Raw genomic sequence first — 11818 nt, 5'->3', positions numbered from 1 at the left:
ATAGCTGATCTTGACTCCGTCTCATGAGGCGTGGCGGCCTTCTCATCTGTAAAGGGGGAATAATGATCCCTGCCCCTATCAGTTCCTGATCTGGTAACAGTGTGAGGTCTGGATGCTTCAAGTCAGGGCCCAGCTGGAGGCTGGAGCTCTGACAGAAGCCCTGAGCCCCACCCGGGATGTACTCCTTGCCTTCTTCCCACGACAGCCACACCTTTGCCTCCAGCTCCTCCCAACACCCCATCTTCATGCAGAGCATCACCAGCACAGACTCAGAAGACCGTGGAGAGAGAGATATTTTCCTGGTGAGTCCTTGGGGGTTACTGTAAGGCGCCTATCAGAGTCCCCTGGGACCCACACTCACGTCCCTGGTTCCCAGCTCAGCTACCGCACTGACTCACCCCAGCCCAGTCAGGTGTGATTTGGTCTCCTGTTGCAAGCCTTCTTGAGCGCAGGCATATCAGGCAATCGTCAGGGTTAGGAATATGATGGTTTCCCCTTAAAGAAGTCTGGAACTTGAAGAGCAGAGGCAGCCTGCCTCGCCCTCATGATGGTGATACAGGTGGTGCCCTGCCCTGGAAGAGGCAGAGTTGGAGGTGTCTGCTTGGCCATGAGGAGACACAAATGTACATGCCTCACCATGGTGAGGGCTGTGAGATATGTGGAGATGCAGGTGGAGCACAGGATACCCCTTAGATTGGCACTGAAGAGGGCATCATGACCAGCACTTGATAGTTGCTGCATAGATACCGGAAGAATGAGCCAGCCAGCCAGCAAAGCAGCCAAAACCCAGAGCCCAGGGTGGCCGCTTTTCTCACCAGAGCCACACTTCAGGAATGTCCCAGCAAGGTGGCAGCCTTCTAGGGAGGAGGCTGGGGGGACCCTGCGTGTCTCCTGGAGAGCTGCCAAGGGAGTAGGCTCCATGCAGCCTGGGGCGGTGGGCACTACCGATCTCTGAGAGCTGGAGGGGGAGGCAGCTGCTTCGTAGGATGGACCCACTCTGGGTCGTGGGTGGGAGTTTCAGAGGACTGATTGGGTGCAGCATCTAGTGTATGAAGGAGAGGCACAGTAGTAACACCTGGCTCACAGGACTGCTGAGAGGGTTTGAATGAGCAGAGAGTGCCCCAGTGCATGGCTCAGAGTAGGACCCAGTGGGCTCGCAGCTACACCCACAGGTGTGATCCACTGGGTGCTGCGTCTGTCTTATGACCTAGACTCATTTGCAGGATTTTCCTCCTTGTGACAGCAGAATCCAGCATCTGCATTTCCTGTTTCCGGTGGCACCTGCAGTTCAGCCCTGCCAAGGAGCACTGGTAACATCCACTATGTGACCCTGGACCTCCAGCCGAGCAAGGTGCCTGGGTTGGAGCTGGGGTTGGGCAGAGTCCTTGGGCCCTGGGGGAGAGAGTGTGGGGCCAGGCCCTTCAGCACCAGCAGCACCGGGCTGCTGGGCTGCCACTCCCAGCCCAGTGCCTGGCTTTTATGCTCAGTGGTGCTCTGATCTGGATCTCGGGGCTCCTGTTCCTTCCCTCTCAGCGTGGTACCTTCATCAGCCTGCCCCGACTCCCTGTAGAGACAGACAGATGACTGTGTGGAGACCTGATCTGTGGAGGTTGCGTAATAAATCAGGAGAGACCCAGGACTCAGCAACCTGGCTCCAGGCCAAACTCTTCTGTGAGGAGAACTCACTGTGTGGGAGGGTTCCAGAGCTTGGCCATGGATGCAGGGGCCTCAGAAGGGACTTCGGGGCCCCGGAAAGCCTCCCGAGAAAGCACACCTACTAGTAGACAGTAAAGCACTGTCTACTACTAGACAGTAGCCAGCCTGTCTAGACATCAGGGTGGAGAGCTCCACCTCTGTGCATTGCCCTCTTTGGGGAGACAGGGCTCACCGAGGCACCCCTGGAAAGGCCTAGGCTGGTGCTTGTTAACACCTGGGAAATTTCCTGCCCTGGATGAGTGTTTAGAGGGGAAGGCCTTGACCAATCTTTGGGACAGAGAAGGGCCTGGCTCTTCCTGCGAGCTGGGAGATGAGAAGTGCTGGCAGGGCTGTGGCATCCAGCAGCAGGAGAGGTTAGCCTGGAGTTGAGGCTTTAAAGCCCAGGCCCCCCAGGCTGCTGAGAGCAGGAGGCAGAGGTTCCTTTCCCCCTGAGAAAGTCTGGGAGAGCCCCCTCCTCAAACTTTCTCACCAGGAACTCACAGACACTCCCACTCCCACTTCCACCCTCTGGCCCTCAGCCATCCGTAGGCTCTGTCACGTCCAGCAAGAAGGTGGACTATGTCCAGGTGGATCTGGAGAAGACCTGGGCCCTGCAGAAGACCATGCATGAACAGATGTGCCTGCGGCAGTCCTTGGAGCCTCCCAGGGGTGCCAAGCTGTGACTTGGGCCACCAAAACCAGAGCGGGGTCAGGACAGTGCTTCAGAGCTGCTCCTCCACGCTCTACAGCTCTGTGGTATCAGGGACCGCATCCCTTATCCAGAGAGCAGAGGCCTGATCAAGACACATCCTCTGCCTCCTTGGGGCCCACGTCTGCCTTTGGCTGGCTGTGGTCCCCACCTTCACCCTCTTGCTCGGAGCGGTTGCCAGCAAGCATCCTCAGTCTCTTCTTGCCCCTCAGACCCGGGCTCCCAACAGATTTCCTCACTCACACTCGCCCATGGTCCTCAGCCTCTTCCCTCTAGCCTTTGGGCTGTTCCCCTCAATCCTGGAACATGAGGAGCTACCCTGCTGACCCTGGGACCCAAGGCCCGCAGGCCACAGTGGACATGGACCTTTTCAGCCCTGGCATTTTTTGGTCAGGGGAGAGGCAAGGCCATCAGACATTGGAATAGTTGAGAAGGAAGGTTAAAGGTGGTCTTGAGAAGCAAAGGAATTAGATCCTTAGACCCAGCAAGGCAGCTGATACCTGCAGGGGCTCCCACTTTCAGACTGAGGCCAGAGTATGGCAGCTGCTCCCGGGTGGGAGAGGCAGAGAGGGAAAGGCAAAAGGAAGGGAAAACATTAAGAGCTTCAGAATGAACAGGGCAGAGCAGACACTTCAACCTACCTTGGGGTGAATCGACTTTCCTCCTCCAAAAAATGCCCACAGGGTTTGATGGAGGCGGCCTCCACACCCTGTCAGCACCTGTGAGCACCACACTTCACCAGACCAGGGGCCTGGTCAGCTTCTGGGGATCTACCAGCCCACCAGCCCAGAAGGAAAAGTCAACTCAGCTTAATACAGGGGTCCTTAGACCTATCACGAGGTTAAAGTTCACCTCCCCTGGTGGCCTGGCCATGACTCAGACCCCAAAAAGGGACACCTCAGCCAATGCAACTCACATGGGGGCTTGTCCTGCTGGGCTCTCCAGGGAAGCCACCTTCACCCACCCCCACCACCTGCAAAGTTAGAGAGCAGTCAGGTGGGAACAATGAGAAACGGGTAAGGACATCTCCCCAGGACCTTGCTTTTCCATCTGTGGAGTGGGTGGTTGGATTCGATGTTTTCTGGCCCCTTCCTAGGCTGAGGCTCTGCTGGTCTTGGGGAGCTCCTTGCTCTGTTACTTCTCTCTGGAGGCTCTGCATCACCAGGGATGAGCAACACCAGAGCTTTGGCCAATTAGCCAGTCCCCTCCTGGCTTGACATGGACAACTTCTTTAGTTCAAACCATTAAAATAGACCACATTCCTACAGCAGAAGCACAGCCATTCTGGTTGTGGGAACACAGGCTCAGCTGCAGTCTGCCTTGTGGTCCTTCAATGTGCTATGAGGCTGTCATCTCAGTCCCAGGCCCTGGCACAGCACCACCCACATGACTGTGACCTCCAGGGAGATGCAGGACAGGGAAGTGAGCACTGCTGTTCTGGGCCTGGGCCTTGATCTAGGAAGTGTGGGGGAGGGGAGGTGGACCTGCAGAGCACTAAGGGCATCATTCTGGGATACACCAGGCCCCTGGGGCCTGGGACAATGGCCGTCTGCCTGCTGAGAGCCCACTGCAGAGTCAGGCTGGCATGTTCGGTCCGGCAGTGTGTGTCCTTGTTTTCGTTTGTTGGCTACTTGTATCTTGCTGTTTAGAATCATTTTGTACAGAATGTTTGGTTTCTCCTTAAGAGAAATGGGCGAGAAGCCCAGTCTTAAGTTCTTGACTTGGTACCATTTAAAATTGACATTTCATTTTTCAAATCACTGTTGGTGCCTAGTCACTGAAGTTAATCCATTTTTTTCTGCAACGTTTATGATGTGTATTTACCTGTGAGCAGACCTGGGGTGACAGGAGTGTGCTCAAGTGGTTATCGTTTCTGCTGTGGCCGCTGGACAGGCCTCGTGCTGGCAGGCTCCTTTGTACTGAGGCGCTGGAGCAGGAAAACAGGGGAGTGCCTGAGGAATACAGCCCAGGGTGGGCTGCTTGGGTCTCTGGGAGTGGAGCCCGTACTCACTGAAGTCCCACCGTGGGGTGAGCCTGAGCACCTGGCTGCCCTGAGCAGGCACAGACACACACTGTCAACAAGAAAACCGTTCCGGAATCATTTCTCCAGTGACCCAGGAAGGCCACTGTGCCAGTCTGTTCACTTCATCTTAAGTAGGAAATAGATACTTTTCCTGGCTCAGAGAGAAAATAAATTCTCTTTATCACAGAATCTGTTTTCCTCATCTGTAAACTGGACATTGTGCTAGCATCTGCCGATTCGTCTTTCTTAGAAGGGTGTCTAGTGGTGGGTTCTGAGAGGGCTTCATCTGTGTCTGTGTCCACTGGACCTCTGGCCTCCCTGAGGTCTGACATCTCACAGCTCCCCTCCACCCCTTCACCCCTCCACCCACTGCACAAGTGGGGCAGCCCTTGAGGTCCCTGGTGCCTTTTTACCTTCCATGTTCTCCCAAATGGCACTGCAGGCATGGTGCTTGGGGACCCAGTGGTAAGTGCTGCTCCCAGGCCCTGTACATGCCCCACTTCTCTGCTTCAACTCCAGGATGGGGTGGGGTCCAGGAAAGAAGCCCGGTGTGGGCTCTGGTGTGGGAAACCTGTGGAGAAGGCTGATCCTGGGCTCTGTGAGCGTGGCTGCTCCTGCATTTCACTAGCTTCAGGATGGGATGGTGCCTGTGGTAAGGAGCTAGGTATAGGCATGGTGGGTGCACCATGGCCCTGTGTGACAGCTAGTCCTGGGCCCCGCCAGTGTGGCTGCTCGTGTGCTCCTCTTCAGCTCCTGGATGGGATGATGCCCACGGGAAGGAGATGGGTTCGAGTTCTGGAGAAACAGGGCTGCCTCCCAGCTAACCCTGACCCATGCCAAGTCCAGCTCTGGAGATGTGACAACCCCCTCTCAACCTCCCCAGCTTCTTAGGTGCAAGGAAAGAGGAATGTGGCATCTGCAACAGGTGTTTGTGGGCAGTCCAGAGTTCTTGGGTCTGAAACATCTCCAGTTATTTGGGTTTCAGGTGCACCTGAGAGGTGAGTCCCCTCCACAGTATTCCACTGGGACGCCACATCCTGTGCACCCTTCCTCCCTCTTCCATTCAATCCTCTAGGTCCTCCCAGCCTCAGAACTAGGCAGGTCCTTCAGCACACAGGGCTCTCACTCCATGCTGTATCTCAAGTGAAGGGGATGGGTTTGTCCTCTCCTTAGCAAGGAGGAGCATGGGTCCCTATCAGGCTGCCCAGATGCAGTGAGGAAATCAAGGGTACAGCATACAGGAAGAGCAACAGCTTTCAAAGGCTCCAGAGAGGCTGGTTTCCCAACAAGGGTCTTTCTCTTCATAGAAAAGGAGCTATAGCAGGGTCAAGGCACAAGAAGGTCACTGGACTGCCCCCGCTCAGCCCTCAGGTACTGCTCTGGTTGTCCATGGCTAAAACTCATCCTGCTGGCCAAAGCCTTTGCTGTTCCAGTTGTTAAATATTTTGATACCACCCTTAACTCTAAAGGGTGGAGTCACAGGCACAGTTAGGAGGTAGAACTAACCTGCCACTTGGCCATTCACACTCGTAGAACAGCACACTTACTAAATAACTGCATAATTCATTACTCAATGTCTGTTCCTCTGAAGTAAGGTGTTAGATCTGTTTGGATCACCAATATATTCCGAACACCGAGCGATGAATGAATGGATGGATGGATTTTTAAAAAGAGACTCAAAGTGAAGGGAAATACTGTATTGACCCAGTGCTTGGCGGGGACTGGATGCATCTCCACCCAGGAGATCAAATCCAGGATCCTGGTGGGTCTGCTCTCCCACAGGTGAGGATGCTGCTGTCCTTGGAAATGGCTTCCGTCCAGCCGTGTGGAGGGTGGATGTGGTCCAGACTCTGGGAGAGCCCGGCTCAGCCTTAGGCCCCTCCCCGGGCTACTGCTGGTAAAAGAGCACACAGACTTTTCCTTGCATAAGAGGGATGGGACATTACAGCAGACAGCAGAAGGCCACCTGTGTGGGCAGTTCCCATAGGGGCTGGGCAGCAGCACCCTTGCGGGCTTAGAAGTGGTTGGGACAGCTCTCCCGGGACACTCCAGAGAGTGCTGGTTCAGTGCTAGTTCACAGCCCTGGCCTGGCACCAGCAAGTGGGCAGCGATGTCACCCAGGATCTTACAGTTCCCGCATTGAAGGGGAAGCACAGCAATCTCTGGATGAGGTAGTGTGGCCCCTGGCTCAGGCCCTTGACTGTTCAACACCCTTAGGGACAGCACCCACCTCGCTGGAGCAGCAGCTCTCTGCTGTCAGCCTGTCAGGGAACAGGAGGTAGTTGACCAGGTTCAAGTCAAAGCTGGAGCCCTGGAGACCACACAGCGTTTTCACAGAGAGGGCGGTGGTGTCCCTGTGGGTCCCTGGTCCCAGGCTATTCTCCCCCTTCTTGTTCACCTTCTTCATTCACCTCTGTACCCTCAACAGCCCAGGGATGCCTGGCAATGTGGGTGCTCAAAGTTGACAGTAGATGAATGATACTTACAGCACGTGAAGGCCCCAGACTTAATGCAGTAGGTGGAATCACTGGAGAGAGGTTTGGGCAGCACAGCACAGAATGGGGCTCAAGGGGGCCCTGCCATGGCCCCACAGGCTCCATCATGAACCTGTGCTAGCATGGACAAAGGCTTAATAGCTTCTTCCATGAAGCAGGCTCTTGTAGTCACATGCAGGTGGGTGCTGGGGCGGGGAGGGTGTCACTGTGGGGGCCTGACCAGAGCTACCTTTCCACCCATTCCTCCCACTGCACGCACTTGGCTGTGATCCAGGAAGGCAAAGAGCCACTGCAGCCTGGAAATAAAAGGCTGTGAGTTGTTCTCAAATGAAGCCAAGAGTGAAGCTTCACAAAAAAAAGCAGGAGTGCCCAGGGTAAGCAAAGGCCCCAAAGGAGCCTCTACTCACCCATGGTCTCCAGGCCAAAGGCAGAACAGGCATTTCTAGTTCAAAGTGAGGCTGGAGGCAGGGGACCCAGAGGAAGAGAAGGTGAACACTTGGCCCAGAGTGTCTGGGATTGGAAACACAGCAATGACCTTGGTGTGGAAAATAAACAGTATAGCAAGGTAACCCCTGAAGTCCCTTCCAGCTCTGACATCCCATAACCCCAGGAGCCAAAGATTAGTGTGTCCTAAGGTCTTGTGGTACCAGGGTTCTAAGGCTGGGGCTCAGGTCTGCCACAGAGTTCATGTCAACATCATCCCAACCACAGCAGCCCCCACACCCCTTTCTCCATGGTTCCCCAGAAAAGAACATCCACACCCCTGCAAAGCAGCAAGCTCCACCTCTGTCCCAGTCCACTGCTGCAGCCCCTGTTCAGGGGCCTGGCCCTACAGCCACCATGAGTTATTCCGCCGACACCACTTTCTCCCTGCTTCCCTGGGACAGGGCATTCAGACCTATGCAGAGCAGTGCGTCTGGCTCCAACTCTACCCCCAGTCCACTCCTGCAGCCCTGCTCAGCACCCTGGCCCTAGAGTCACCCAAAGTTATCCCCCTGCATTCAAATGAGAAAAGCAGGCATCAGTACGAGAATGATGCTGACAGAAGAGGACACGGTGGTGTACACTGGCTTCTGATGGCAGAGGTGTGGTCCTATGGGAGACAGGAAGGAGATCCTCTTCATGCCCATATTCCCTGGAACAAGCTGATTTCCAGATCCCAGCTTTGTTTCTCTTCTCACTAGACAATCTGGAAAGATCAGTCATGCATTTCTCCAAACAGCCCACCGCACAGAATAGCACCTCTCAAAGTGTGGGCCACTTAGCTGGTCCAAGGCAATGTAAGTTCAGAAATGGAGGAAGCATTTAGAAACCTATAAAGCATTGTGATATTACCATGGCCACATACGCACAGGGTCATTTTTTGTTTTGTGGTAAGTCATTTTATTGTATTTTACAAAAGTAATGGTCCGCAGCAGACCAAAATTAGAAAAAAACAAGTCCTTCACCAGGAAGTTTGAGAAGAACAAGTAGCAGCAGATTAGGAAGTCAGAGATCATAGCCAACTTCCTCTGCTGAACGTGAACCTCAGAGAGGAGAAATTGCCTTGAGGTCATACTATAAACCTGGATCAAAGCTTACTTTCACGGAATCAAAGCTGAAATTTTGAGTGATTTTTAAGCAAGCCATAAAGTGAATAGGTAGCCATAGATAGTAAATACTGCGTTTGTTGCATTAAACAAAAACATGTCTGAAACCAGAATGAATGGGAGCTCCACACAGGAAGACGCAGTCCACCACCATGGACTCATGGAGAAAAGTCAGTGATGTCAAGCAGCCCAGCGAGGACCCCTCCTCCCACCACAGCCCCGTCCCTTGTGCCCATCTTGAGTTCTCATCCTGTTGCTACCTACTGCCTTGACAATGGCTTGTGGCCCTGTGGGGCCTTCATGTGCCCACAGACCTCAGGGGATCATGTCAGCAATGCAAAGCAAGACCCACTGTCTCCAGCCCACATTCTCACTCCTTTCTACCATCTACCATTGACCATAATGCAGAGAACCAAGGGCAGACAGGAAGTGCAAAATCAGCGTCTATTAAAAAACCACAAACAAGGCCCGAGGGATGCTGTTCACACAGCATGGGGCACCCAGATTGATTAAAATGATGTTGCCCGTATCTGACTTGGCCATGTACTCTGGGCAGAAACCAGTCAGCTCGCTCTCCTGTGAGATTCAGGCCTCCTACCACCATTGCTGCTTAGTGTAATCCTCACTGGGAACATGAAAGTCCTGAGGAGGAAACAAGGCAAGGCAGTGGGCACCAGAATCAGCCCAGTAACTGGACTAGAAAACAGTCACCTCCTCTGGGAAGTCGTCTTCACTACATCCAACCTGGCTGGAGTCCTGAGAAACTGCCTACAACAGGTGTCAACAGCTTCTGCCTGCAAACACAGTCCAGCCTCTCATCTTGACGTGAGGGCCTTTTATGTGACCTTTCACTTCATACCACCTTAAAGTAATGCCCATTTTATCGATTAAATGACTAAGATTCAGATAGAGGAAAGAATTGGTCAGGTCACATGGCAGTGAATGAAGGATTCATAAGTTCCTACACGAGCCCAGCAGCTACAACGCTGGTCCATTGGCCAAATCCAGTGGCATCAAGACCTCAGTGTGAGCCCCAGTGCTCGTCTTCACTTGCTGTCTGGCCACGGTCAGTGAGCCTCTCTGACTCAACCTGTAAACCTCCCTGGGCCTGGATTTCCTCATCTGTCAGGTGAGTATATGTCTACCTTCTACTAGTTTGGCATTCTGTACTTCCATGGTGCTTACTCGCAGTCATGTTCCTGCTTTCGTCTTCTACTTCTAGATTTGCAGAGTCAACTTGCAAGACAATTAGTCATCCCCTTGGGACATGATCCTACAGTCAGGTCAATGGGAGTGTGCTGGGGTTCTGTAGTATGAGTCCTTGGTCATGAGCAAGCTTTCCCCTCATTACCCTTTATCACATTATACAGCTGCACCTGCAGCAATATCACCAAGCACTAGTTCTAATAATGATATATTTTAAAGAAAACACCCAAGCACAATGTAGTGTTTCTTAATTGATTTAAGCAGCATTTATGACAGTTACTCTAGCCCTATTCTTGTCCCCAGATCCTGAGTACAGTGCCCTAGATTTGTACAAGGTTCCACAGAGCTTCGAGCTGGTGTAGCACCCAATACCCTCATCTCCCCAGTGCACATCCTCTGACTACTGCAGAAGATATTGCTCGAGCAGTGGTTTAACTCACTCATTTCCCAGGAGCATTTATTAGATAATATATCAGATTAGCCAATCATCTCCCACAGATGATTTAAAAAGATCAAAAGAGCTGCCAGAGGGGAGATAACAGCATCTTCTCTCTTAGTCCTTCTTTTTTTCTTGCAATTCTGCCCTATCCAGTTCTTCCTCACCCCACACACAATACCAACAAATAGGGACAGAAAGGCAAACAGATGGACAGAACCTATACACACACACACACATACGCATACATACACACACACACACACACACAGAGGGAGGGAAAAATATTCACAACAGAAAAAAGAGCATCGAATGCCATTTTCCCCCATAGAATGGAAGTTCATACTTTTAAGAAAATAAAACAATTCCCCAAATTACTCTTAAGCTCCTAATGCTTCTGGAAATTTACCTATGATGGCTCCCTGAGCAAGCTCTGCTGCTCCCAGAGAAACTGGTGTAGCCTGATGCATGTGCCTTGGTGCAAGCACTTTCCAGAGCTTATGTGCAATGGAACATATATCCAAACCATAATGTGCTTTTAGAACACATGTAGAAGAATTTCATAAATAATAAAATCCTATAATTTTCTGTCTTGACTCTCAAACTGGCTTGTTGGCAAGTGGTATCTAAAGCCACAGGAAAAATGTAGCACTTTTTCCTGGAGCTATATTCTCTAATATTCAACAAGGAAAAATATGCATTTATGTTAAAATAAGTGTTTGTAATTATGAACCACATGCCTGAGTCTTTTTGTCCAACTTTAATTTAAAATCAGGGTATATGTGTGGGTTTGTTACATGGGTATGTTGTATGGTGCTGAGGTTCGGAGCATGAGTGAATCCATCACCCGGGTAGTGAACCTAGAAACCCATAGGTAGTTTTTTATTAACCCTTACACCCCTCCCTCTCTCCTCGCTCTTGTATTCTCAAAAGTCTATTGCTCCTATTTTTATTACCATGCATACCCAATGTTTAACTCTCCCACAAGTGAGAACATGTGAGATTTGATTTTCTGTTTCTGCATTTGTTTGTTTAGGATGATGGTTTCCAGCTGCATCCAAGTGGCAGCAAAGGGCTTGATTTCATTCTTTTTTTATAGGTATGTAGTGCTCCATAGTGTATATGTGCCATGTTTTATTTATTCCACCCATAATTGATGGGCACCTGGGTTCATTCCATGTCTTTGCTATTGTCGAAAAAAAACTATCATTGAATAGTAGTTCTGTTTTAAGTTCTCTGAGAAATTTCCACACTACTCTCCACAGTGACTGAACTGATTTAAATTCCCATCAACCGTGTGTACCCACTCCTTTTTCAACAACCTCCTCAATCTGTTATTTTTGGACTTTTTAGTAATAGCCATTCTGACTGGTGTGAGATGATATCTCTTTATGGTTTTGATTTGCATTTCTCTGGTAATTAGTGATGATAAGCACTTTTTTCATAACTATTCTTGTATGTCTTTTTTTGAGAAGTGGCTGTTTATGTCCTTTGCTGCCTTTTTAATGGGGTTATTTGCTTTTTGCTTGTTCAAGTGTTTAAATTACTTATAGATTCTGGATACTTGACTTTTGTTGAATGCATGGTTTGCAAATACTTTTTTCCATTATGTAGGTTGTCTGTTTACTTCCTTGATAGTTTCCTTTGTGGAGAAGCTCTTTAGTT

The 11818-nt window shown here is 51.2% G+C and overlaps 1 protein-coding gene across 1 annotated transcript; it reads left to right on the top strand.

Annotated features, from left to right (window-relative positions):
* Window positions 1-176: 176 nt before the first annotated feature.
* On the top strand, window positions 177-2650 carry LOC111531274 (GRB2-associated-binding protein 4-like). The gene is made up of 3 exons (XM_023198490.2): window positions 177-302; window positions 1247-1351; window positions 2235-2650. The coding sequence occupies exons 1-3, from the start codon at window positions 177-179 to the stop codon at window positions 2376-2378; spliced, it is 375 nt and encodes a 124-aa protein (XP_023054258.1). The 3' UTR covers window positions 2379-2650.
* Window positions 2651-11818: the final 9168 nt, after the last annotated feature.

Source organism: Piliocolobus tephrosceles, unplaced genomic scaffold (genome assembly GCF_002776525.5).
Source record: "Piliocolobus tephrosceles isolate RC106 unplaced genomic scaffold, ASM277652v3 unscaffolded_390, whole genome shotgun sequence".
NCBI classification, from domain to species: Eukaryota; Metazoa; Chordata; class Mammalia; order Primates; family Cercopithecidae; genus Piliocolobus; species Piliocolobus tephrosceles.
This window is presented reverse-complemented; position numbering and strand designations above follow the sequence as displayed.